Here is a 25,484-nt window from a genome sequence, read left to right as displayed (position 1 = left end):
GTGTTTCCCATTTTTTTTTACAATTAGCAGTACAGATTTGATCAAGTACACTCAACAACAGGCACACCTCGCTCATTGCTGATGCTTTCCATCCACTGAGCATTTCTCGTGAACTAGAAAAGATTTGTGGAAGACTTATTATATGAACTGTCTATCGAGGTCTGTAAATGTATCAACCTTCTCCTTTTTGATTTGCAGGTATGCGGCAAGGAAATGATGTTGGCACACAGTACCGGTCGGTCATTTACCCATACACACAGGAGCAGATGGCTGCAGCTCTGAAATCCAAAGAGGCCTATCAGAAGGTACTGTGCGTAAATGTTTACAAGGAGATTATTTTCTTTAACTGTTTCGCAGCCAGATGTACCCCACAAACTTCTTTCTTTTAGCAGCAGAGGGATTTATGTTCTTGCAACTATGTTGCTGCAGGGTGGAATCATTAATGCAGAACATTTAGTTGTATAATTAATATTGGTAAAGCTTATAATTCCCATTTCAAAACTTATATATTTTACAGTAATGAACAGCAAGTGTTTCAGAGTTATGGAGACTAGTCTACATTTTCCAAAGGAGTTTTAAAATTTCAATTCCTCTTTGCTGTCTGCCTCCATATTGTCATCTTTAGTCAGAAGAACGAGATTACAAGCAGCTATTATACCTTACACATCAATAACATTGAACAGATGAGAGACCATAATGTAGAACTTTACATTAAAAAATCACATTTTTAAATAAGTATGTCCACTGTATTCTCTCAGCTATAACACATAGAAAGCAATGAATGTTTAATAATTGGACCACAAACATCGCAGACCAGATAAAGCTGCTGTAATAGCCAGGTCAAATTATTTGACCTGAATTGAACAAAATTGCACTTTAAAATTTACTTTCTTTAAAAATGGATAAAATTTGGACAGTCTGAGTGAACGGGAAAATTATTATAATGTTGATGAATGTGACATTACTCACATTGGTTACAAACATAGGATGGCTGATTATTATTATTAATAGCTGTAAATCGAGAAATACTCAATGAGACCTGGTATTTTCATGCACCAATTGCTGAAAGTAAGGCAGTAATGAAATTGAACCGTATATTGGCCTCCGTAATGAGAGGGTTGGAGTTCAGGAACAAGGATGTCCTTCTGCAATTCGTCAGGGCATTAGTGAGGCCACACCCAGAATATTATGTGCAGGTTTGGTCTCCTTACCCAAGGAAAAATGAATTTCTTAGAGAGGGTGTATTAGCTAAGGTTTACCAAATTGATTCCTAGGACGGCAGGGCTGTCATTTGAGGAATGATTGAGTCAGTTAAGATTGTACTTAGTAGAGTTTAGAAGAATGAGGGGAGTTCTCTAGGAACCCAATAATGGAATCCAAAACTAGGGGTCATTGTTTAAGGATAAAGAGTAAACTTTTTAGGACTGAGAAGAGACAAAATTTCTTCACCCAGACAGTGATGAAGAATCTTATATGTTTCTGCTGGGCAAGCCGAAACCCACTTCTGTTATATCATTCTCCAAAAAAAAGAAGATATTTGTGGAAATCTGTAAGATTCAGACATCAGAATCACACAATCATGGAGGGAATAGAGCATAGCAGAAAGCCGTTTGGGCCATTGTGTTTTTCAGGCAAAGAGGCAAATACCGCATTAACACATTAGGGTTAATGGAGATTTTCATACCATGGATTCAAGTACATATGCACAGGGATCAATGTTGTGAGTATAACAAAACACATCTCTTGGATTTGATACCAGTTTTAAAATGGCAGCTATTGTAAACCAGTCCCACTTTCTTAAAAGAGCAACTCGCTTTTCACCATAGCCATGATGATATTTTATTTTTAGGTAATTATCAATTTTCATTTGAAACACATGACTGAATCTGCCGCACACCATTTTCTGCTTGTACTTTGTAGATCTAAACCACTTACTTCATTAAAAAGCTTTAAACTCATGTCATCTCTGATTCTTTTGCCATTAAGTCCCACGTCTGTCGTCTGCAAGGTGTTAGAAAGGATTCTGAGGGATAGGATTTATGACCATCCGGAAGAGCATGGCTTGATTAAATGCAGTCAACACGGCTTTGTGAGGGGCAGGTCATGCCTCACAAACCTTATCGAGTTCTTTGAGGATGTGACTAGAAAAGTTGATGAGGGTCGAGCTGTGGATGTGGCGTATATGGACTTCACCAAGGCATTTGATAAGGTTCCCCATGGTAGGCTCATTCAGAAGGTCAGGAGGAATGGGATACAGGGGAACTTAGCTGTCTGGATACAGAATTGGCTGGCCAACAGAAGACAGCGAGTGGTAGTAGAAGGAAAATATTCTGCCTGGAAGTCAGTAGTGAGTGGTGTTCCACAGGTCTCTGTCCTTGGGCCTCTACTGTTGTAATTTTTATTAATGACTTGGATGAGGGGATTGAAGGATGGGACAGCAAGTTTGCAGACGACACGAAGGTTGGAGGTGTTGTTGACAGTATAGAGGGCTGTTGTAGGCTGCAGCGGGACATTGACAGGATGCAGAGATGGGCTGAGAGGTGGCAGATGGAGTTCAACCTGGATAAATGCGAGGTGATGCATTTTGGAAGGTCGAATTTGAAAGCTGAGTACAGGATTAAGGATAGGATTCTTGGCAGTGTGGAGGAACAGAGGGATCTTGGTGTGCAGATACATAGATCCCTTAAAATGGCCACCCAAGTGGACAGGGTTGTTAAGAAAGCATATGGTGTTTTGGCTTTCATTAACAGGGGGATTGAGTTTAAGAGTCGTGAGATCTTGTTGCAGCTCTATAAAACTTTGGTTAGACCGCACTTGGAATACTGTGTCCAGTTCTGGGCGCCCTATTTTCGGAAAGATGTGGATGCTTTGGAGAGGGTTCAGAGGAGGTTTACCAGGATGCTGCCTGGACTGGAGGGCTTATCTTATGAAGAGAGGTTGACTGAGCTCGGACTTTTTTCATTGGAGAAAAGGAGGAGGAGGAGAGGGGACCTAATTGAGGTATACAAGATAATGAGAGGCATAGATAGAGTTGATAGCCAGAGACTATTTCCCAGGGCAGAAATGGCTAACACGAGGGGTCATAGTTTTAAGCTGGTTGGTGGAAAGTATAGAGGGGATGTCAGAGGCGGGTTCTTTACACAGAGAGTTGTGAGAGCATGGAATGCATTGCCAGCAGCAGTTGTGGAAGCAAGGTCATTGGGGACATTTAAGAGACTGCTGGACATGCATATGGTCACAGAAATTTGAGGGTGCATACATGAGGATCAATGGTCGGCACAACATCGTGGGCTGAAGGGCCTGTTTTGTGCTGTACTGTTCTATGTTCTATGTTCTAAACACCTCTATGAAACCTCCTTTAAATCTGATTTAAGCAGAACAACCCCAGCTTTGCTCAATTATCCACACACTGACACCTGTCATCCCTGGACTATTTCTATTAATCTTCTCTATACTCACTCCAGTGCCTTTCCATCCTTCACAAATTGTGGTGCCCAGAAGTGGACACTTTAGTCCAACTGAAGATAAACCAGAGTTTTGTAAAGGTTCACCTTATCTTCCTTGCTTTTGTTATCTCGGCCTATATATATAAAATCTAGGATACTGTATTCTGTATTAATGTCTTTCTCACCCTGCCCTGCCATTTGCAATCATTAGTGCATGTACCTTCCCCCACCCAGGTCCCTCTGCTCCTGAAACCCCTTTAGAATACAAGATCATAATTATAACCTTGATTTTATAATAATTTAAAGAAAATTTTCATAATGTTTCCAAACAAAATGTATCATTTTGTGTTTCTCTGCATTAAATTTCATCTGCCATTTGTCTGCCCATTCCAGCAGCTTGCCTTGGCATCTATCACTATCCTTTGCATAGTTTACAATATGTCTCAAGTTCTGTTGTAAGTGCAAATTTTGAAGTGGTGGCCCTGCACACCTAAACCTATGTCATTAATCTAAATCATATATAGATTTCTGGAAACTCTATCACACATATCATCCTGCAGTCTGCAAAACAATCATTCACCCCCAATCTAATAACATTTCTCAAGAATAGTTAAACACATTTCTCTGCAGATATTTGCAGTATTCCTTCTGCAAAAGACAACACCCTAATAATATGCATTTCCACTTCATTGTATAGGTGTTCCTGGACATGTCACACAATGTGCAGGGTTTTTTTTATCATATCATTGAGGGAACATGAGTTGAAATTCCACCACGGCAAATTGGAGATTTGAATTCAGTTAAAACTGAAAACAGTTAATCTGGTCATGAACCTGTTGAATTGTTGTAAAAATCCAACTGGTTTGTTTAATGCCTTCCAAGGAATGGTATTTCTGCGCCCATCCCAAAACAATTAACTTTTAAGTAATTTAAGTAATGGCCCAGCAAACAATTCAGTTCTATTATCAAAGGGATAGGCAATTTGTGCAATCTTAGTCAGCAATGTCCACACCTGACCGTAAATGTGAATCAAGGGAAATTCCCCACTGGTTGAAGTCATATGTGACAGATGGGAAGATGGTTGTGGTTGTCAAAGGCCTATCATCTCACTCCCAGGACGTCTCACAAGAGTTCCTCAAGCTAATGGCTTATGTACAAACATCTTCTTTATCATGACCTTCTTTCCATTGTAAGGTGTAAAGTGGGGATGCTCACTGGTGATTGCACAATGTTCAGCAAGATGGTGACTTCTCAGATGTTGAAGCAGCCTATGTCCTTATGTGGCAATACCCAGGTTTGGACTGACAAATGGCAAGTAATATTCAAGCCACACAGTGCCAGCAACCATCTTTATCCCCAAGAGAGAATTTAACCACCGCGTCCTGATATTCAGTGATATTACATCCCTAAATCCCTAATGTCAATATAGAGGCCATAGAAAAATATGGCTTCAAGAGCAGCTGACAAATGGGATTCTGTAGTGAGTAACTTTCTCTTAACTCCTCAAAGCCTGTCCATAATCTACAAGGCAGAAGTCAGGAATGTGATAGAATACTCTCCACTTGTCTGGATGGGCACATCTCCATTAACACTCAAGAAGGTTGACACCCTCTAGGGCAAAGGACTCCACTTTCTTGGCACCACATCCAGCACAATCAACTTCCTCTCACTTCACCACAGATGCAGTATGGTGTAGTGGCAGTGTGTATCACTTACAACATGCACTCCTTTGACAGCGCCTTCCAAATCTGCGATTCTTGATACTTAGAAGGACAAGGGCAGCAGATGAATGGGAGCCACCATCACTTGCAAGTTCTCACCCAATGCATGCAACATCAATCATATCTGTGTTCCTTCACTGTTGCTGGGTCAAAATCCAGGTGCTTCCTTCCTAACAGCACTGTGGGTGTCCCCATACGCAAAGGACTGTAACTGTTCAAGAAAACAGCTTGCCACTATTTCTTGAGCAATCATGAATAGGAAATAAATGCAGGCCTGTCCAGCAGAGCCCACATCCTGTGAACAAATAAATGAAATGAAATAATTATAAAAATGTTAAATAGTAACTTCTATTAATTTGAAAGCTTGCTCAGTGATTTCCTACCTTGACAGGATTTGATACCAACTTTTCAAACTCTAGATTTCACAAATTGCATTAGATTTCTCTTTACTAATTGCATCACCTATGTAAAATAATGGAAAGCATTTTGGGATAATCAGTAAGGGTGATTAAAATTAATGGCTGAACAAAACTAATATCTGTTAGTTTCATTTGCTACTGATTAAGATCCATGGGGAGGCAATGGCCTAGTGGGCTGTTAATCCAGAGACCCAGATAACATTCCGGGGACCGAGGTTCAAATGCTGCTGCGGCAGATGGTGAAATTTGAATTCAATAAAAAATATCTGAAATTAAGAATCCAATGATGACCATGGATCCAATGTTGATTGTCAGGAAAAACTCATCTGGTTCATTAATGTCCTGACCTGGTCTGGCCTATGTATGACTGTAAACTGTAGACCCACAGGAATGTCTTGACTCTCGACTGCCCTCTGAGTAATTAGGGATGGGCAGTGAATGCTGAATGAGTATTCTGTGGATTAAGTGTTGTATAATGTTGTCACCATCAGTGTTATAAGTCTCGTAATTGTCACTTACTGCGCTACTACTGTCTGCTATTGGTAGCTAACACTGCATATACTGCAGTGAAATGGAGTTGTGGTGCTTTGAAAACTGCTGTAAGAATCTTCGTAGCAAAATAAATCAGTAAAATTGCAACAGTTTTATAAATTACATCGAGTTTTATGTTTTAAGTCATCACAGTGGACCAGTGCTTAGCACAGCTGCCTCAGAGTCCCAGGTTTGATTCTAGCCTCGGGTGAGTGTCCGTGTGGAGTTCGCTTGTTTTCTCCCGTATCTGCATGGGTTTCTGCTGGATGCTCCAGTTTCCTCCTGCAGCCCAAGGCTGTGCTAGTTAGCTGGATTGACCATGCTAAATTTCAGTGTATTGTCCAAGGATGTGCAGAATTAGGCGGATTAACCATAGCAAATGTGGGGTTATGGGGATGGGATGGGGTGCTGGATCTGGCTGGGATTCCCTTCGGAAGGTCAGTACAGACTCAATGGGTCAAATGGCTTTTATTTCCATTGTAAGGATTCTATGTTTCTAAGTCATTTCTAGAATTTTTGAAATTTGAATTGCTAATTCTGCATTGTGCATTCAAAGTAGATTCATAAACACAGGATGCTGAAGCTAACAGTTTCACAAGGTGATGAAACACATGGCGGACATTTGGCAGTTGCTTCCTTCAGTTCATACTGGGTTTAATTGGGTGTCCTCTCCTACTATTTAGGTGCTACTGAAATCTGTGGCCTTGCTGCACACATGGAATACAAGGAACTGTTCAAATTGTGACTGTGACAGTCCTGAGTCCACCTACTGGACTCTTGCCCCATGAAACCCATTGCTGGTGGTATCACAACCATCCACACTGCATACATCAGGTGAAGCCATTGATGGGATTATTAGCTTCAGCATCGAACAGCAACTAACTATATAAATAACAAAAAAGTGAAAGCTGTAAAGTGTTAAAGAACTAAGGTGTTGTGTTGTGGACAAAAATGCAATGGAAAAGACATTGCAGTCCATCCTCATTGTACTAGGACATTAAGATGAGAAACTCTGTTAGACCACATGACTGTCTTTAATTGGGTCTATGGCACATATTATTCTGTAATGCAGATGATCATCTGTCATTTTTTTTTTAAGGCATCCTGCATTACACTAATCCTTTTTGACTCCGTCAGAGTATTTTTAGAAAATCCTGTATCAAGAAATTCATACTTTGAAAATGAACATGGTTAATTGGAAAAAAAAATTGAAAATGAAAGGTTTCATCTTTGAGTAGCAAGGACAGAACGTTTGTGACATTTGTCTTGGTGACACTAGCAATATTTGGTGAACTCTGAGAGTTTCAGAATCTAGATGATATGAAAAGTTGGTTCTTGATCTCAGCAGAGAAATGGACTTGTGACGTACTTATCAACTCTAGCTATTGTGGCACTGAATTGATGGCTTGACATCTGATTTAGACTGTATAGCACATGTCACCTTCTTCTGCAATCTTGAATATACAAATGATATAGCCAGAAATAGGTTTGAGGATATAAAAAGTGATTTCAGGGAGTTAGGATGGAAGCTGCAGAGCAGGACGAACAGAGTAGTGTTCTCTGGTTTACTACCGGTGCCACGAGATAGCGAGGTGAGGAACAGGGAGCGGGCGCAGCTGAACACGTGGCTACGCAGCTGGTGTAGGAGGGAGGGTTTCAGATATGTTGATAATTGGGATGCCTTCTGGGGAAGGTGGGACCTGTACAAGAAGGACGGGTTGCATCTGAACTGGAAGGGGACCAATGTCCTGGGTGGAAGGTTTGCTCGAGTAGTTCGAGAGGGTTTAAACTAGTATGGCAGGGGGGTGGGAACCTGAGCTGTATACCAGAGGTGAGCGTTGATGCAGGTGAGGCAGTAGCAAGAGGTAGACCAGCTAGTGGGAAGGATTTTCCTGGGAAGGAACCAAGGGATCGGTTAAAGTGTGTTTGCTTTAATGCAAGGAGTATCAGGAATAAAAGTGATGAACTTAGAGCACGGATCAGTACCTGGTGCTATGATGTTGTGGCCATAACAGAGACATGGGTTTCTCATGGGCAGGAATGGTTGCTGGATGTTCCAGGGTTTAGAACATTTAAAAAGAATAGGGAGGGGGGAAAAAGAGGAGGGGGTGTAGCACTACTAATCAGAGAGGGTATCACAGCTACAGAAGCTTCCATTGTCGAGGAAGATCTGCCTACTGAGTCAGTATGGGTGGAAATTAGGAACAGCAAGGGAGTAGTCACCTCGTTAGGGGTTTACTACAGGCGCCCCAATAGCAGCAGGGAGATTGTAGAAAGCATAGGTCGACAGATTTTGGAAAAGTGTGGACGCAGTAGGGTTGTTGTAATGGGTGACTTTAACTTTCCTAATATTGATTGGAACCTCCTTCGAGCAGAAGATTTGAATGGAGCTGTTTTTGTAAGGTGTGTTCAGGAGGGTTTCCTAACGCAGTACGTTGACAGGCCGACGAGGGGAGAGGCCATTCTAGACTTGGTGCTCGGAAACGAGCCGGGGCAGGTATCAGATCTTGTGGTGGGAGAGCATTTTGGTGATAGTGACCATAACACTCTCTCATTCTACATAGCTATGGAGAAGGAGAGGATTAGGCAGAATGGGAGGATATTTAATTGGGGAAGAGGAAACTATGATGCGATTAGACACGAGTTAGGAAGCATGGACTGGGAGCAGTTGTTCCATGGTAAGGGAACTATAGACATGTGGAGATGGTTTAAGGAACAGTTGTTGGGAGTGATGAGTAAATATGTCCCTCTGAGACAGGCAAGACGGGGTAAGATAAAGGAACCTTGGATGACGAGAGCGGTGGAGCTTCTAGTGAAAAGGAAGAAGGTAGCTTACATAAGGTGGAGGAAGCTAGGGTCAAGTTCAGCTAGAGAGGATTACATGCAGGCAAGGAAGGAGCTCAAAAATGGTCTGAGGAGAGCCAGGAGGGGGCACGAGAAAGGCTTGGCAGAAGGAATCCGGGAAAACACAAAGGCATTTTACACTTACGTGAGGAATAAGAGAATGGTCAAAGAAAGAGTAGGGCCGATCAGGGATAGCATAGGGAACTTGAGTGTGGAGCCTGAGGAGGTAGGGGAAGCCCTAAATGAGTTTTTTGCTTCTGTCTTTACGAAAGAAACGACCTGTGTAGTGAATGAAACCTTTGAAGAGCAGGTGTGCATGCTGGAATGGATAGAGATAGAGGAAGCTGATGTACTGAAAATTTTGTCAAACATTAAGATTGACAAGTCGCCAGGCCCGGATCAGATTTGTCCTCGGCTGCTTTGGGAAGCGAGAAATGCAATTGCTTCGCCACTTGCGAAGATCTTTGCATCCTCGCTCTCCACTGGAGTCGTACCTGAGGACTGGAGAGAGGCAAATGTAATTCCTCTCTTCAAGAAAGGAAATAGGGAAATCCCCGGCAATTATAGACCGGTAAGTCTCACGTCTGTCGTCTGCAAGGTGTTAGAAAGGATTCTGAGGGATAAGATTTATGACCATCTGGAAGAGCATGGCTTGATCAAATACAGTCAACACGGCTTTGTGAGGGGTAGGTCATGCCTTACAAACCTTATCGAGTTTTTTGAGGATGTGACTAGTAAGGTTGATGAGGGTCAAGCTGTGGATGTGGTGTATATGGACTTCAGTAAGGCATTTGATAAGGTTCCCCATGGAAGGCTCATTCAGAAGGTCAGGAGGAATGGGATACAGGGGTACTTAGCTGCTTGGATACAGAATTGGCTGGCCAACAGAAGACAGCGAGTGGTAGTAGAAGGAAAATATTCTGCCTGGAAGTCAGTGGTGAGTGGGGTTCCACAGGGCTCTGTCCTTGGGCCTCTACTGTTTGTAATTTTTATTAATGACTTGGACGAGGGAATTGAAGGATGGGTCAGCAAGTTTGCAGACGACACAAAGGTCGGAGGTGTCGTTGACAGTGTAGAGGGCTGTTGTAGGCTGCAGCGGGACATTGACAGGATGCAGAGATGGGCTGAGAGGTGGCAGATGGAGTTCAACCTGGATAAATGCGAGGTGATGCATTTTGGAAGGTCGAATTTGAAAGCTGAGTACAGGATTAAGGATAGGATTCTTGGCAGCGTGGAGGAACAGAGGGATCTTGGTGTGCAGATACATAGATCCCTTAAAATGGCCACCCAAGTGGACAGGGTTGTTAAGAAAGCATATGGTGTTTTGGCTTTCATTAACAGGGGGATTGAGTTTAAGAGTCGTGAGATCTTGTTGCAGCTCTATAAAACTTTGGTTAGACCGCACTTGGAATACTGCGTCCAGTTCTGGGCGCCCTATTTTCGGAAAGATGTGGATGCTTTGGAGAGGGTTCAGAGGAGGTTTACCAGGATGCTGCCTGGACTGGAGGGCTTATCTTATGAAGAGAGGTTGACTGAGCTCGGTCTCTTTTCATTGGAGAAAAGGAGGAGGAGAGGGGACCTAATTGAGGTATACAAGATAATGAGAGGCATAGATAGAGTCGATAGCCAGAGACTATTTCCCAGGGCAGAAATGGCTAGCACGAGGGGTCATAGTTTTAAGCTGGTTGGTGGAAAGTATAGAGGGGATGTCAGAGGCAGGTTCTTTACGCAGAGAGTTGTGAGAGCATGGAATGCGTTGCCAGCAGCAGTTGTGGAAGCAAGGTCATTGGGGTCATTTAAGAGACTGCTGGACATGCATATGGTCACAGAAATTTGAGGGTGCATCCATGAGGATCAATGGTCGGCACAACATTGTGGGCTGAAGGGCCTGTTCTGTGCTGTACTGTTCTATGTTCTATGTTCTATGTTCTATGAATCAATCTCCAACATTACAGGCCAGTCTGAATACTGAGCAAGATATTTACTGTAAATAGACTGTATTTAAGCCATAGATTGAAGCTTGTGGATCAGGGTATTTGCAGATAAAGGAGTAGAATCATGTGTCAATAACTAATAACATATTATAATAACATAAAATCACACATTTTGTAATATTGTTAAAGGGTGATGTAGCTGTTTATTGCAACCTATACCAAACAAATAGGTTAAAATTTAGTTTTGCACTGATTAAATCAATGTGAAACCATTGCACAAGTATAGACTATAATCACTATGCTTTTTATGTGTGAAAATTTATGAATAATTGCTTGGATTAAAGTGTGTATTCTTCAATGAATATCATTACAAATATTGGTCTACGAGACAGAATTGCAAATGGAAAATTGTACTAGCACTCCCTCTGGTGGTTTAATTTCAGTCATTCTTCTGACTGCCACTATTACTGGTATGGCATCTGTGCAAAGCACCACAGATCTGTTTCCATGGCAACAGACTCTTCTTTGCCCTTTAATATTCTGAGGAAAGCAAGTGAGGTCAGGGGTCAGGTGCATATTGTCATGCAGCTGTCTGGAAATCAGCTGTTGGCCTTGGTTGTAGTGAAGAGATGTTGGAGGCAAGAAGGCTAAGCAGCTCTGAATAACTGCCGGCTATGTGCATCACGGCTGTATAACCAAGGGACCCTAAGGCCAATGTCATTAGCTTTGTCCTCAGATTTGAGCGTCTTGGGGACGGGATTGGATGGGATGGGATGGGATGGATGAAGACAGTGCTTTATTCCAATAATGATCAGTTAAATTTCTGTAGTGAGTTCTGTTTACTTTATCGTTTTCATTTGGTTTCAGTTATAAGAAATAATTCTGGTTATGGAATACCACACTGAACTGCATCAATGCTTTCTTGATAGAGATTTCATCTTTAAAATCATCAATTACATTATTACATTTACTTCCATCAGCTTTCCTTTATTTGGCTATGCTTATACAGGCAGTAGTCCTGTTTTCTCTATTTTATGTATATCTGTTAAAAAATTAAACAATGGGTGAAATTAATTGTAATATAGAATAGGTGGGTAAGATCAAAGCATGTTAGTAAGCTGAAAGGTCTGCAAATCTGTACAGTTTTGAGTATTTTGCGTGCTGATCTGTTGTTCAGGATATGTGACTGATTCACATTCCTGAATCTTTTGTTTAAGATATGATTTGCTTTATTTTGGTTATAGTGAATGAAATGTTGAATTACCTGATGGATATTGAAGCATTTTGCAGTTACGATACAGTCATCATTAATGAACCACCATTTTGAATGTAACATGCAGTATGTTTTTCAGGCAGACTTAATCCATTCAATGTACTCATTGATTTTCTGTGAAGCTGGACAGTAAGAATTCATTAAAGGAAGAATATATTGTTCAGAAAGCTTCAGAGCTGCTAATTGAGTCATGATTGTAGCAGTTTTGAATAGTAGCTTATAAGAAGTGGTGGCACAGTGGTTAGCACTGCTGCCTCACAGTGCAGGAGATTTAGGTTTGATTCCAACTTTTGGTGACTATCTGTCTGGAGTTTGCATGTTCTCCCTTGTGTCTGCTTATGTTTCCACCAGGTGAGCTGGTTTACTCCCACAGCCCAAACAAAGATGTGCAGGTTAGGCAGATTGGCCATAGTAAATGTGCTGTTATGGACATAGATGGAGGTGGGCTGGGAGATATGTCTGGGTGGAATGCAGTTTGGAGGTCAGTCCTGACTCAGTGGGCCAAATGGCCATTTTCTACATTGTAGGGATTCTCGATGTGGAGGTGCTAGTATTGGACTGGAGTGGACAAAGTCAGATGTCCCGCAACGCCAGGGTATAGTCCAACAGGTTTATTTAAAATTAAAGCTTTTGGAGCACTGCACCTTCGTAGTTCGAAAAAAAAGTACATTTCAAAAGGCTAATTGCAATTTCATTGAAGTGACTTTGTCAGGATGAAAGAGTAGAATGTCGTACTAATTATTAGACTGTTACAGCTTCCGTATCCCATGAAAATCTCTGAAGAAAGTGGGTAAAATTGAGCATTTATTCTTGTTCATGCTAATGTCAAATTTTTAAGAAGGTTGAATCTTAAATAGTTCTTGGATTGAAGACAAGAAAAGGCTAATTGTGTACGTCTGTGAAACAGGGACTCTAGCTTCTCAACTACGACCATCAAGGAATTGGGGGGTGGGGGGGTGGTGGGTGGTGGGGAACAGGGAGAAGTCTGAATAAAGTGATAGTTGGATAAGCTGATTATTTCCTCTTTAAGATGACCAAACACTGAGGAACTTAAACACATTATCTAAATGGACACTCTAGTGCAGAACCGAGGAAGTGCTGTATTATTGAAAGAGCTTTATTTAGAGAGTTAAACATCTTCACAAGCACAATGAAATCAAGAGGAGATCAGTTGGCCAGGTGCACTAGCTGGTGCTGACTTCTCAATCATGTTGTGTGAGGCAACAGTTTTGAAGGGGCTAGTGTTTATGTCACATTGGGTGAACCTGTTTCACTAATGTTAGTCACAGTCTGTGGTCGGGATCAAAGAATTTAGTTCTACTTTTTGGATTTGTTTTAGAATTAGCTTTATTATCATGTACTCACATGAGTACAGTGAAAAGTTTGCAAGCCACCGCTTACAGCCCCATCTTAGGGACCAAAGCAAACTAGTACAGATTCTTAAATACAAATTCTTACGGTAAAAATTTGAAACATAAAGAAATAATAAGTCCAGCAAGAAAATAAGCAAAATAGAGCACTAACAGTTCAGAACAGGATATTGAGTACAAGAGTTGTCAGGTCATGTTGCAGTTGTGTAGAACTTTGGTTCGACCACATTTGGAATACTGCGTACAGTTCTGGTCACCACATTACCAAAAGGATGTGGATGTTTTGGAGAGGGTGTGGAGGAGGTTCACTAGGATGTTGCCTGGTATGGAGGGTGCTAGCTATGAAGAGAAGTTGAGTAGATTAGGATCGTTTACATTAGAAAGATGGAGCTTGAGGGGGGACCTGACTGAGGTCTGCAAAACCATGAGAGGTATCAACAGGGTGGATAGCAAGAAACTTTTTCTCAGAGTGGGGGACTCAATTACTAGGGGTCATGATTTCAAGGTGGGAGGGGAAAAGTTTAAGGGAGGTATGTGTGGAAAGTTCTTTACATAGAGGGTGGTGGGTGCCTGGAACGTGTTGCCAGTGGAGGTGGTAGAGGTGGGCACGATAGCATCATTTAAGATATATCTAGACAGATACATGAATGGGCAGGGAGCAGAGGGATACAGATCCTTGGAAAACAGGCGACAGGTTTAGATAGAGGATCTGGATCGGCACAGGCTTGGAGGGTCGAAGGCCCTGTTCCTGTGCTGTAATTTTCTTTGTTCTTTGTTCTTTGTTCTTTTGTTCCAATAACAATCCTTTCAGCTCAGACCTGGCTTCACCGTGAGGCCGGCAGTCGAGTTCATGCTAAGGCCAGGAGTCAAGTTCACACTAAAGCCGGGAATCAAGTCCATGCTGATGCTGGCAATTCAGGTCCACACTGAGGTCGGCAGTTCGAATACTTTTGAGACCAGGAATTCAAGTCCACGTTGAGGATGGGAGTCTGTGCTGGCTTTCACCCCAGACATCATCGATCCTGTTCGAGGATTAGAGGTCAAAGATAAGGAAAAAAGACATGTGAAAAGAGCGAGAAAATATAAAATAAATGGACAGAGCAGGCAAGCTGTGGCTCAGGAGTCTTACTCTGCTGCCATTTTGAAGATCTGGCCCAGCTTCCTAAGAATCTATTATGCCTAACTAAACCGAAACAGTTGTACATACTGCTATTATACAATAAACATTTTTATTTTCTAGGAACAATGTCTTTTCTGTAAGTTGTCCAAAATGGTGTATCCTCCATCAATAATAACTAGAATGGCACAAGATAAAGCAAAGTCAAAGAAGGATCGGTGGCAGTGATCTCCCTCAAATAGCCCATAGCCAGTACCATATTCTGACAGAGGTGGCAATTACCATGAAAAAAAAACCCAGAGTTTCTATCTGGGAAACCCATCTGGGAAAATATCACACCTTTGCACTGGTGCAGATCTGAATGCAGAGAAGAAATCCAGAAGGAAAGAAAACAACTACAAGCGAATTTACCACTTTAAAAGCTGCTTTAAGAAGGAGCACATGTACAAAGTACAGTAAAAGAGCCAAATTATAAATTTAGGCTGAGTTCACAGAATTGGGAAGGCCTCAAAATTTATTTTAGTAATATATTGAAAAGAAAGAATAAAATCCAAAGAGTCCAGCAGCAGAATAAAAGATAGGAAACATCAAAGTTTTAAAAGGATCAGGGAGTCAGTAATTAAGCTTTGATTTGAGTGGGAAAATTTATACAGGCTTCAGAAAGAGAACTATATTTTAAAAATTATGTAGAGAAAAGTGCTTGTTCTTTCAGAATATGAAATGCGTGGAAACATCCATTTTATTGAGCAAGGAGCGGTAAAAACCCATTCTGGCTGAAAAAGATGGGGCAAACTCTTGACAAAGCAGGTAACCAGTATTTTGATCATCAAAAAAGGCAAAAAGGTTGAACACAGCGAATCAGTGCAAAACAGTTGGTAATATGATTTTCGGAAACAAAAACAAAAATTGCTGGAACACCTGAGCAGGTTTGGCAGCATGTATGGAGAGAAATCAGAGTTAACGTTTTGGGTCAAGTGACCCTTCCTCAGAAATACAATTTTCAGCTTTATCAAATAATTCAATGCAGCATTATAAAAATATACAGTTAAAAAAGGCAAACAGAAGCAATACTACAATAATGCATATGATCCATCTGATCCAGACAGAATCAAGATGAAGAAATTGCTTGGTCTTCAGTTTCCAGGAGACTACCAAAAAGCAACTACTTTCAACTAAAATCAAAACCATTGTCTGAATGAGAAATCCAAGCTATTATGGTGAAGAAAGAACTTATTTCAACAAAGCAGTTGTCTTCCTAGAAGGGGATACAGGAGATTGAGAGTCCTCCAAATAACGTGATGGACTAGCAGCAATGTCTACCAAGAACAATATCCTATGAAAGTTACAAGGAAGATAAAAGTTCTTCCTGCAGAGGAATGATTCACAGATCAGAAACAATCAACTATCCTCAAGCAAGAGAAGTACCGTTCTTTTAAGTCCGAAAATAGTACATTCAGTCATGAGCACGTTTTAAATGAGCCAGTTAGTCAGAGAGTAAAGAGGGGAGGAACTGATTAAGAAAATTTATGGCCTTGGTGAGAAAAAAGCAACTTGGGACATGTAAACAGAAGACTAAAAGTGGAGAATGTATAATGCAGAAAAGCTGATGAGACAATACAGTGTGTGAACAAACAAGTAGGACTGAACACTGGTTGAAGGGAGAAGGCATTGTGAAAGGTTGTAGCAGCAGGCGTGGTAGTGGTGGAGGAGCATGACTGACTGAGGGAGTGGCATTAGTGAGGCTGATTTTCTTTCCCAAGAGATCCCTTGGCCACAAACCTAGTCTGCAACCTTTTGTATCTTCTGCCTTTTTACATACAACGTCTAGTGTTGGAATTCAAAATAAAACTTGAAAACATTGGGAAAAGGATCAGGAGTAGGCCAATAGGCCATTCAAGCCTTTTCCACCATTCATTATGATCATGGCTCTGCATCCAACTCTGTACTTTGTTCTTGATTTTTCCCTGTACCCTTTGATCCCTGTAGTCTTAAGAACTATATCTCTCTCCTTGCATGTTTTAGCCTCAACTGCTTTCTTTGCTGAGAGAAGATAATGAGGACAGAGATGAGCAAAGAACTGAGGAGAGAAGCAGAAAAGAGATGGAAGCAGAAGGAGAGTGTGAAACAATGCAAAAACATCAGATAATGATACAAGAATAGCCATACTTTTTGACTTAGTGTGTGACACCACATGAAGGTGCAGAGTCTACAATATCAATATTGAGAGTGCAATAAAATTATGGTTTCTTTTTGTACTCAAATAACGACTAAGAGCTGCAAATCATTTTCTATTTTGTATGCCTGTGAAGATAATTGAGCTGAAATTAGTGATGCATTGCTTACAATAGTTTTTAAAAGATGTGGCTGTAATTGATAATTTGTCTGAAATGGATGAGTTACTTTATGTCATGTCACACAATCGGTACCTAATCTTCTGTCAAAACTGCTTAAAAAATGTATCATGGTCTATTTTCTGGAATTGCCTTTGTATAAATAGCTTGCACCATTGTCTTCAGCATAATGTACCAAAGGTTATACACAAACTAAAAATATCAGATCTTCAGCTTTTAAGGTATAACGTTCTATTGTTTCAAATCACATTCAAATTTTACTATATTGTGATGTTTATTTTGATTTAATCAGGAATTGCTATATATCATAGTCCACATTTTTTGAGCAGAAATTCTAAGTAATCTTTTAAGTGTAGTCATTAAATTACACTTTTGCTTGTTAAGATAAAAAAAGTCTACAGGTTAAATATTTTCTGCTCATTGTGATATAATCACCTTTACAGAACCATTCATGCAATGCTACTGTTTTCATTCTGTAAACCTCATAGCAGTACCCACAGGCGTGCAATTGTTAACAAATGCCTGAACATTCACCCAACCCAGAGGATCTGCAAGTGTCCAGCCTCAGTTACAGTTACGTATTGTGAGGCTCTAACTCACTCAATCCATCCTGGAGCTGTGATTCTATCATAGTTATATTCGGATGTGCTTTCACTTCACTTTTGACACCATTAACAGCTTCACCTTTAGACACAACATTTGTATCGAAAAGATCAGCATTAATGTGGCAAGCACAGATGGTTCCTTGATACCTTGACCTCTATTACTTCAGTAGCGTGTATTTAAGTGCTTATCTAGATGATTTGCCAAGAAAGTGCACCATAAAAACATTTAGTTCTCTGGCTGTGTGATCTTTGGATCTCAATTTTGGTTATCTATGGGGACCTGTCTAGGCATCAATAATGAACCAATAAATTCCTTTTCAAATAAAGTGAACTAAGATTCAGCATCAATGAATCTATTGCACGTAGCTTGGCTTCTGATTTAAAGATTAGAAGATCTCTTTCCTTGTGAGATGACAATGGATTGTAGTCTGCAGAAATCAGTGATGGTGATATGAAAAAAATAATTATTTGCTAATTTTCAAAGGGCTCTGATTTATGATTCCTAGTAATATGTGAAAGAATGTTCCTTTCCATATATATCCAAACAACTAACTGTTTTAGAACAAAGGAAAAATGGCACAAAAACAGGCCATTCAGCTAAACAATTTTTTTTATGTTTCACTTGAGCCACCTCCCACCCTTCTTCATCTAAATCTATCATTGTAATTGTCTATTTCCTACTCTATAACATGGATATCTGCTTCTTTTCTATAAGTGCATCTGTTGCACTTACTTCAACTGTTCCTCGTAGTACGTTGAGAGTTCTGTATTCTGACCTCCCTTTGGGTAAAGAAGTTACTTCTTAATTTCCTATCAGATTTTTTTGGTGACTGTCACATATCGATAGCTGTGGTTGTGGTCTTTCTCATGAGAGCAAACATTTACTCTGTCCTCAGTCTTCAAAAATGTTTATACTTTAATGACTTCTATTAGATCTATTAGTCTTAATTTTCCAGAGAAAAGTGACCTAGCCTGTCCTTTCTTTCCTGATATGTGTGTCCTTTTCTGCTATCATACTTATAAATTCTCACTCTGCACTCTCTCGTGCCACTATGTCCTTTTTATGTTATGGTGTCCAGAACACCAGGCAGTACTTTAAATATGGTCTAACTAAAGCTTAAAACAGATTTAGCACAATTTCACTACTTTTCGAATCCATGTCTCTAGTGTTCGGTTTGCTTGTTTTTCCATGATCTTGCTAGCCTGTAGCATATTTGTTATTTTGCCGCATCATAGTCTTCTGTAATTTGTTTCTGTTCTTCTTAGTATTGATTATTCCCACCACCAGTTTGGTGTCACGTTAAAATTTAGAAATTGCACTTTTGATTCCAAAATACAAATTATTAATGTAAATTGTGAACAGCAATAATCTCAATATGAATCCTTTTGGAAAACCCCTTCCCACCTTCTGAGTAACTACCCTTTCTTCCTGTTGTCTGCATCATATCTTGGAGTCAGCTAGCAATCCATTCTGTCATTGTCCCTTGACTTTGCATTTTATGACCTTATTAATCTATTATCGGGTACCTTACCAAGTTACTTTGAAAATCCAGATCGTCCTCTCGCACCTCCTCTGTGGCCAGAGGGGAGTTGGAGGTTTGTGTTGGAGCCCCTGGGGTTTCCTCCTTCGCCTCCAGCAGCGGCCTGGGATGCAACTGATTTGACCTGGAGATACATCAGCTAAAATCTCTAATATGTCCCTGTACAAAATGCACAAGTCATCGAAATATGTGGCCACATCCTCAAAAGATTTTACCAGAGTTGTTTGGCATGATTTCCTTCTGGCAAAGCCATGCTGACTATTCCTGATCAAATCTTGCCTCTCAGAGAGTGGTGGGTGCATGGAATCCACAGCCAGCAGTGGTAGTGGAATCAGATACTTTAGAGACTTTTAAATGACTCTTGATAGGCACATGGAGGATAGTGAAATGTACAGTATGCAGGGTAGTTTGACCTTAGAGTAGGATCATAGGCCAGCACAACATTGTGGGCCAAAGGGCATGTACTGTGCTGTACTGTTCTATGTTCTATTACCATTGTTTGCTCTCTCGGTTGTCTCCTTAAAAGAATAACAGATTTCTAAACCATTTTTGACTTAAATCTTCAGGCCTGTTTTATAGTCTGAATTCTAAACTTTTACCTTTTCCCTTCGCAAGTTATTCTTTTTTTTTGTGATTTGCTCAGCTTATTCCCCATTTCTATCTTTCTTACCCTCTGGTCCGACAATCAAACAAAAATGTGCATCTTTTCTGCAATAAAACTGTAAGAATAGATATGAATGTAAGGACAAATTTGACCCTCTCATCCTTTGAGCTTACCTCATCTAGATGTAATATAGAACCTTGCACATTGTCTGCCTGCACCTCTCTAGCTATGCAATCTTGTGTGGAGGCGAAGGATCATGCCCATTTTAGAATAAAAAAGGAAATTGTTCCTGTATGCTTAAAACAATTAAGCACTCTCTAATTGATTCAAATTGTGCACAGAAATGCACTTAAGCATCTATTCTTCACATTGACCAGTAGTTATTGGAGAATTCCAGTATAATTTTATGATGCAGAGGTTTCTTCCACTGACATGGATAAAAAGGTTTCTAAGTAAACTTTGATGATGTGCAGTTAGTTGTCAAACATTAAACTGGCTAGGGAATTGATTTGCATTCTCATCAGCACCGGGGGTCATTGCCTGGGAGATGATCTGCATAGAGGCAGGTTGGGCTGGAGACTCCACAGGATTTCTTGTTGGGACAGTTGCTGTTCATCATCTTTGTTAATGAATTATGAAAGTACGAAGTAACTGACAAGACTCAAAAAATGCATGGATATTGGGCATATAAATGAAGTATGTAGGGTACAAGATAACAAAGTGTGAAGCTGGATGAACACAGCCGGCCAAGCAACATCTTAGGAGCACAAAAGCTGACGTTTCGGGCCTAGACTCTTCATCAGAGAGAGGAATGGGGAGAGGGTTCTGAAATAATGGACTGAAGATGGATAGAGGAGAGGATAGGTGGAGAGGAGAGTATAGGCGGGGAGGTAGGGAGGGAATAGGTCAGTCTGGGGAGGACGGATAGGTCAAGGAGGCGGGATGAGGTTATTAGGTAGGAAATGGAGGTGCGGCTTGAGGTGGGAGGAGGGGATAGGTGAGACGAGGAACAGGGTAGGCAGGTGGGGACAAGCTGGACTGGTTTTGGGATGCAGTGGGGGGAGGGGACGAGCTGGGCTGGTTTTGGGATGCAGTAGGGGAAGGGGAGATTTTGAAGCTTGTGAAGTCCACATTGATACCATTGGGCTGCAGGCTTCCCAAGTGGAATATGAGTTGCTGTTCTTACAACGTTTGGGTGGCATCATTATGACACTGCAGGAGGCCCAGGATGGACATGTTGTCTGAGGAATGGGAGGGAGAGTTAAAATGGTTCGCGACTGGGAGATGCAGTTGTTTATTGCGAACCCAGCGGAGGTGTTCTGCAAAGCGGTCCCCAAGCCTCCTCTTGGTTTCCCCAGTGTAGAGGAAGCCACAACGGGTACAGTGGATGCAGTATACCACATTGACAGATGTGCAGGTGAACGTCTGCTTGATATGAAAAGCCACCTTGGGGCCTGGGATGGGGGTGAGGGAGGAGGTATGGGGGCAGGTGTAGTACTTCCTGCGGTTGCAGGGGAAAGTGCCGGGTGTGGTGGGGTTGGATGGGAGTGTGGACTGGACTAGGGACTCCTGGAGAGAGTGGTCTCTCCGGAAGGCAGACAAGGGTGGGGATGGAAAAATGTCTTGGGTGGCGGGGTCAGATTGTAGATGGCAGAAGTGTCAGAGGATGATGCGTTCAGCCTTGTTTTGATGTGGGGCTGTGTGTAGCCAGCTTTGTTTAGTTTGCATGTATGATGCATTTAGGTTCAGAAAGCTGCAGCCTTGTGCATGTATAATCCACAATGATATGGACACAATGCCATTTACTTGCCTACCTATACTAGTCAGAAATTCAGACCTTTCCCTGTCCATAGTCAGGGCTAGGGAGAAGATCGCTGCCTTAGCCTCTTAACACTACCTTAGCCATTGTTTCCTCGACATCCTAAGGAAAGCGGATGCTTCATTTTTTTTAAACATTCTGGTCTTCTGAAGGGCAGGCCCTCAATGCAGAGCCAAATCATGTCTTCAGCCATACATATTATGTTTTCAGCAGAAGTTACTGGTATTATTCCTTAGGCAGGATCCTTACCTTATTTTTCTTAGTTCAGAAACAGTGAAATCATTGTTTCCTTGAACTGTAACAGTATCCTGATTGATATTAACTAACTCAGCAAGGAATAAACCTGAATGAAACTTCTTAATTCAGAATGTGATATTGTATGATGGTGAATAATTTTGATTGTAATGATTTTTACTCCAATGGCAGTGATTTTTAACAACGAAAAGTGAACTCTATGCTACAGTAGAGACTAAGTACTGAACGGCTTCTCAGATCACTACTGTATATTCTTCTGCAATCTTGTAATAGCTGCTCTGCTTTTTCACACAGATGACTGTTTGGGTTAAATTGTCTCTCATGAGCTGGATCTTTACTAGGTAATTTGGATGAAGCAATTAATGTTAATAGGAGTGATGAGAAGCGCTCTGATATTTTGGGACTATTTGGAACAATTGTATGGTAATCAACATAATGTGATAAAGTGAGGAGACCTATATCACTATGCAGAACTGCACCTCACTGTAACAGTAGCAGAGGAACAGATGTTTCCAGCACTCAATGCAAGGAGGCCTCGTTTTGAAATCAGCAAGGCTGTCATGGTTACGAATTCTTGCAGCTCCAGAAATACAAACACAAGGACATCCATTGATAAGCTATAAGTTAAAATAAAACAATAAAAATGTTTACTTAAAGAACTTTGATATAATTTCATGAGATGCCAGCCAAGCAGACACAGCTGATATTTTCACTATGTAGCAACACTGAAGCTGCTTTGATTGGGGGAGAAGTTCAAACTCGCTTCTAGTGGCTTGACTGTTGCTGTTGATGATGATGACTTACATTTCTGTATATGTGTTTTAGACATGTTCCCTCCTTTCAAGTTTCAGTGAACGACGAGAGCCAAATTATTGGTGAATGCGGCAGAGGACGTGGTTAGTCAAGGTTTTATGTGTGCATGAGCCATTTGCAGTGTTTGATGTATCTGATGGGATTCTCTATATGCAGCATGTTATATACACTGTAGGGGAGAAGATGACCTAGTGGTATCATCGCTAGACATTAATTCGGAGACCCAGATAACGTTCTGGATACCTGGATTTGAATGCCACCATGGCCGGATGGTGGAATTTGAATTCAATAAATATCTAGGATTAACAATCTAATAATGACAGTGAATCATGGTCAACTGTCAGAAAAACCCATCTGGTTCACTAATGTTCTTTAGGGAAGGAAACTCCCATCCTTACCTGGTCAGGCCTACATGTGACTATAGACCCACAGGAATGTGGTTGATTCTTAACGGTCCTCTGGGCAATTGGGGATAAGCAATGAATGTTGCCTAGCCAGCAGCAGCCTTCATCCTGTGAATGAATAAAGAAAAAAAATACTCTTTACCTTTTAAGTTATAAAATGAATTTGTCATTTGCTAGAAAACTTAAGAAACTGCATTAAGAAAATATTCATTAGGCTTGATCACTTTAATTATATACTCCATGAGCAAGCCAAACTGGAGCATTGCTTTTCCACAAAACAGGCTTACAAAAGAGTGTCGGGTGCACAGACAAGATCTATTCACATTGTCTCTTATCTGCACATATAACCAGAACGTAAAATGTGTATCCCAGGAAGAGGAAAACAGAAAACTGTATTCAGGATGTAAACGCCTCCCCTGGCTCCTGACAACACATTTCATCATGCAAAAACTTTTTTAAAAATGCCGGCACCCGTGGGAGGAAAAGGCTGAGGCATATTAAAATATGTTGCAAATCATGTGGAGGATTTACATTGTGTGGGCAGGAGGAGAATTAAGCTCTCAGTTTTTACAGGATCTAAATGAGCTTTGTAACCACTTGGGGAGCTTTCAGCCAGGCTGAGTTCCTAGCAGAGAAACATGCAGCCTGTTCCTAAAACTCCCCTCTTATGCTGATATTTACAGCAGATTCACACAAAACAGTATATGGCAATTAGACAAATTTGTCTCTTTTCTTCATTTAAATTTATCATTTTTAGAGAATTTGGGATTAAGATTGCAAAAATATGTCCACAAAGAGTAATGCCAGTTCTCCTTTGGTGCTTTGTTCCTTTATAAATAAGGTAAGCAGTTTTGTCAATACTTCTTATCTTAATTTTTATTTGACCAATGGTAAATATTATAAAGAAATACACAGTCATAATTCATTTATTTCATTTTTATGTTCACCTTTTTTCGTATGACTCTGAACAGGAGAATTTATTCCACAGCTAGCTTGGTTGGCCTCAGATCTGTTATGCCCTTTATGTACAATCCTGGATATTACAGGGTCATACTGGAAGTTAAGGATAGCCTCAAACTACTCTTATCAGTGGCACAGGCCACTTTGAACCCTGTTTCCCAAATTACTTTCTCTCTAGTATCGAATGGAGCAAGCTATGAATGTGGCTTTCATCTCAGTTTTTAAGATTGTCAACATGACTGACTCACCAGCTATCTTTGACATACTGTTCTCCCTCCAAACTTTGGTATACCCCAGACCTGATTTCTTACCACTTCTCAGTTTATCTTTATCTTTTTGCCTGCGTTGCCTATGTCCAAGACCTCTATACGGTATACGGGATAGATCTTGCTTAAGGAAAGGTGTAAATGTATCAGAAACAGTTCACAAAATGGTAATGAGTGTGTAACATTTTGAAAGGCTAGGCTTGTATTTACCAGAGTTTAGAAGGGGAAGAAACATTTAAGGTCCTGATGAGTCTTGACTGCGTGCAAATTGAAAGGATTTCTCTTGGGGGGGAACCTAGCACTGGGGAAGTCACTGTTAGAAAATAAGAGCCCATCCATTTAAAACTGCAGTGAGGGGATTTTTTTTTCTTATGGAGGGCTGTGAGTCCTTGAAATTCCCTTCCTCAAAAGGTGGTAGAAGCAGAGTTCTTGAATATTTTTTAAAACAGAGTCTCTTGTTAAGAAAGAGATTGACAGGTTACCAGGGATAGATGGGAATTTGGAATTTTCAGTAATCCATGATCTTACTGAATGGAAGAACAGTCTCAAGGGGCCAACTAACCTACTCCTGCTCTTAATTTGTGTGTACATATGAAACTGACTTATTCACCATCATACAATTTCACATTCTGAATTAAGAAGTTTCATGCCCTGTTTACTCATTTAAATTTCTTATTACAATCCCTTGCATTGAAGAGAAACACACCGATCAGTCAGGAGAGGAGTTGGTCTGTCAACCCCTCATTCATACTTTGAAATTTTCAGAGTACTCTCAGAGCTAACAGCAATGAAAATTGTTTGAGTGTGTAGACATTGCCTAAGGTGATGTTACATGGAGGCCGAACTCGATAATGTTAATGAGGCAGTTTATACCACAGGTTGGCTTTCTCTTTAATTTGCTAACCATTGTGACTTGCTATATAGTCCCCCTCCCCATGACACACAAACTTGCACACAGTTTCTTTTTGCAACTCAGGATTCACGAGTCTAAGATCCTTGGAATATTTTGGGAATGAGGAGGGTGGGATTATTGGATGGCCAGACTGTAATAGTCCGTGTGAGATTTTGTGAGGCAGCCATGGCTGACTAAGGAAGCCAGGGATAGCATAAAAGCAAAAGAGAAAGCATATAATGTGGCAAAGTGCAGTGGGAAATCAGGGGATTGGGAAGCTTATAAAGACCAACAGAGGGCAACAAAAAAAATGGGGGGA

The 25,484-nt window shown here is 40.8% G+C and overlaps 1 protein-coding gene and 1 long non-coding RNA gene across 16 annotated transcripts in view; one reads left to right on the top strand and one right to left on the bottom strand.

The window, feature by feature from the left end:
- The window catches only part of msraa (methionine sulfoxide reductase Aa), a 548,797-nt gene that overhangs the window by 458,810 nt on the left and 64,503 nt on the right, over positions 1-25,484 (top strand). For 14 of the 15 annotated variants that reach the window (XR_009445690.1, XM_059645458.1, XM_059645456.1 and 11 more), the window contains one exon: positions 199-305. Coding sequence is in view for 14 of the 15 variants with exons in the window: in XM_059645458.1 (XP_059501441.1) it covers positions 199-305 (107 nt within the window). In the remaining variant the exon portion in view is untranslated. Of the gene's footprint in view, positions 1-198; positions 306-16,677; positions 17,272-25,484 lie in introns of those variants that run through there. The other variant, XM_059645452.1, reaches the window with a different exon arrangement.
- Positions 14,234-23,410, bottom strand: LOC132209548 (uncharacterized). Its single transcript, XR_009445691.1, has 3 exons — positions 23,335-23,410; positions 23,042-23,155; positions 14,234-14,560 (listed from the first exon to the last, which is right to left on the bottom strand). It is a non-coding gene; the product is annotated as an uncharacterized LOC132209548 (long non-coding RNA).

The sequence above is a fragment of the Stegostoma tigrinum genome, chromosome 4 (assembly GCF_030684315.1).
Source record: "Stegostoma tigrinum isolate sSteTig4 chromosome 4, sSteTig4.hap1, whole genome shotgun sequence".
Lineage (NCBI taxonomy): Eukaryota > Metazoa > Chordata > Chondrichthyes > Orectolobiformes > Stegostomatidae > Stegostoma > Stegostoma tigrinum.
This window is presented reverse-complemented; position numbering and strand designations above follow the sequence as displayed.